The sequence below is a fragment of the Aptenodytes forsteri genome, unplaced genomic scaffold, assembly GCF_000699145.1.
Source record: "Aptenodytes forsteri isolate BGI_AS27 unplaced genomic scaffold, ASM69914v1 Scaffold26, whole genome shotgun sequence".
In the NCBI taxonomy this organism is placed as follows: domain Eukaryota; kingdom Metazoa; phylum Chordata; class Aves; order Sphenisciformes; family Spheniscidae; genus Aptenodytes; species Aptenodytes forsteri.
The window spans coordinates 2730191-2731891 of NW_008794125.1; the positions used below are offsets into that span (position 1 = coordinate 2730191).

The window sequence follows — 1701 nt, forward strand, 5'->3', positions numbered from 1 at the left end:
TTTTGGGGGCCTCGGCTGTGTCAGGAGCGGTGCCAGGGGCTGCCCTGCTCTCCTCCCTCAGGTCGGACATGGTGTCCGTGCTGGGAAGCTACTACTACGACGACGGCTGTGAGTCCTGTGGGACTGATACCTTCAGCAGGGAGCCCTTCATTGTCAAGTTCTTCTCGCCCACCACGCGTGAGCAGAGCCGGCGCATGGCAGCACCTCGGCCGGCACTGGGGGCTGCCCGGACCTGGCAAGGGGTCCCCTCTGCGCGGGGCTGAGCCCGGAGCTGTGCCTGCCAGGCGGGGGGATTGCACGCTGGAGCCCAGATGAGGGGCTCCACTGGGGTCCTTCACTGCTGTGGGGCCTTCTCCCACCCGTGGGTGCTCAGGGGTCCTGGGTACCTGCCCGGCATGGCCATCACTGCCTGCTGTTTCCCACCATGTGCCATGTCCCACCATCTCCCATCTCCTCCCATTGCCTGTCATCTCCCACCATCCACTTCCTCCAGTTGCCTGCCATCTCCCATCACCTGCGCTTCTTCCAGTTGCCTGCCATCTCCCATCACCTGCCATCTTCCATCATGTACCATCGCCCATCCCCTCCCATTTCCCTCCTTGTGCCATCTCCTACCCCGTGCCATCACCTCCACCTCCCCGGCAGCTCCCCAGGGCGCACACACTCTCCCATCTCTCTCCCACCCCCATCTCCTTCCCAAAACCACAGTGGCTTGGAAAAAATGATGGAAAACAAGCAGCAAACCCCAAACCATGTGCAGAGGGATGCAGCTCCCCGCTGGAAATTCCATCCCGGAGGACAGGCAGACCACAAAAAGCCGACGCACCCTTTCCCTTCAGCAGCTTTTCCCGGCCGGTAGCTGGGGCTTGACCCGGGGTGATCTCCCGGGGTTCCCGCTCCCTTCCCGGGTGCTGCACCCGAGCCGGGGGCTGATGGCCGCCTGTTCAGCAGAAGTGGAGGAGTTCGTGATGGTGCCCCTGCATGCCAAGCCCAGCAGCGCGGTGGACGAGATCGACGCGCTCTACGACGTCTACACCGACGTTGTCAACAAGTGGGCGACTAACGTAAGCGGCGGCGGGGAGGTCGGCTCCTCCCTGGAGCAGCTGGGTGGGCTGCGGTGCGGCCACCGCACATCCCAACGGCCATCCTGGGATGGACGTGCCCCATGGGTGACCTCTCATACCCATCGGAGCGGGTGCCACCCCAGCAATATCCAGGCAGGGAGGTGCTGGGTGGCTCTGCTGCCATTACTGGGGATTGTTCCCCCGTGCTGGGGAGCCCCAAGGGGGTTTTCTGTTGCCCCATAAGATTTTAGGGAGCCCTTCGTGCCCCGTAAGGTCCATGGTCAGGGACACAGTGTGCTGCCCCACAGAACATCCTCCTCCTGGGCGACTTCAACGCCGACTGCTCCTACGTGACCAGCGCCCAGTGGCCGTCAATCCGCCTGCGCTCCCTCGACGCCTGTGAGTGGCTCATCCCCGACAGCGCCGACACCACCGTCGCCAACACCACCGACTGCGCCTATGACCGGTAGGTGCCATGGCGGTGGCGCGGGGGCTGGCGCGGGGGGGACTGGCGGGCGCTAACACCCCCATGATGCCCCGGCAGCATCGTCCCGCGCTGCGCAGGACATCGAGCCCGGCTCTGCCACCATCAACAACTTCCAGAAGACTTTTCCAGTTCAAGGATGTGAGTGGAGTG

The 1701-nt window shown here is 64.1% G+C and overlaps 1 protein-coding gene across 1 annotated transcript in view; it reads left to right on the forward strand.

Annotated features, from left to right (window-relative positions):
• The window catches only part of LOC103898386 (deoxyribonuclease-1-like), a 6019-nt gene that overhangs the window by 1505 nt on the left and 2813 nt on the right, over nucleotides 1-1701 (forward strand). Inside the window, 3 exon segments of the mRNA XM_019471608.1 lie at nucleotides 55-177; nucleotides 949-1064; nucleotides 1373-1527. Of these exon segments, the coding sequence (XP_019327153.1) occupies nucleotides 55-177; nucleotides 949-1064; nucleotides 1373-1527 (394 nt within the window).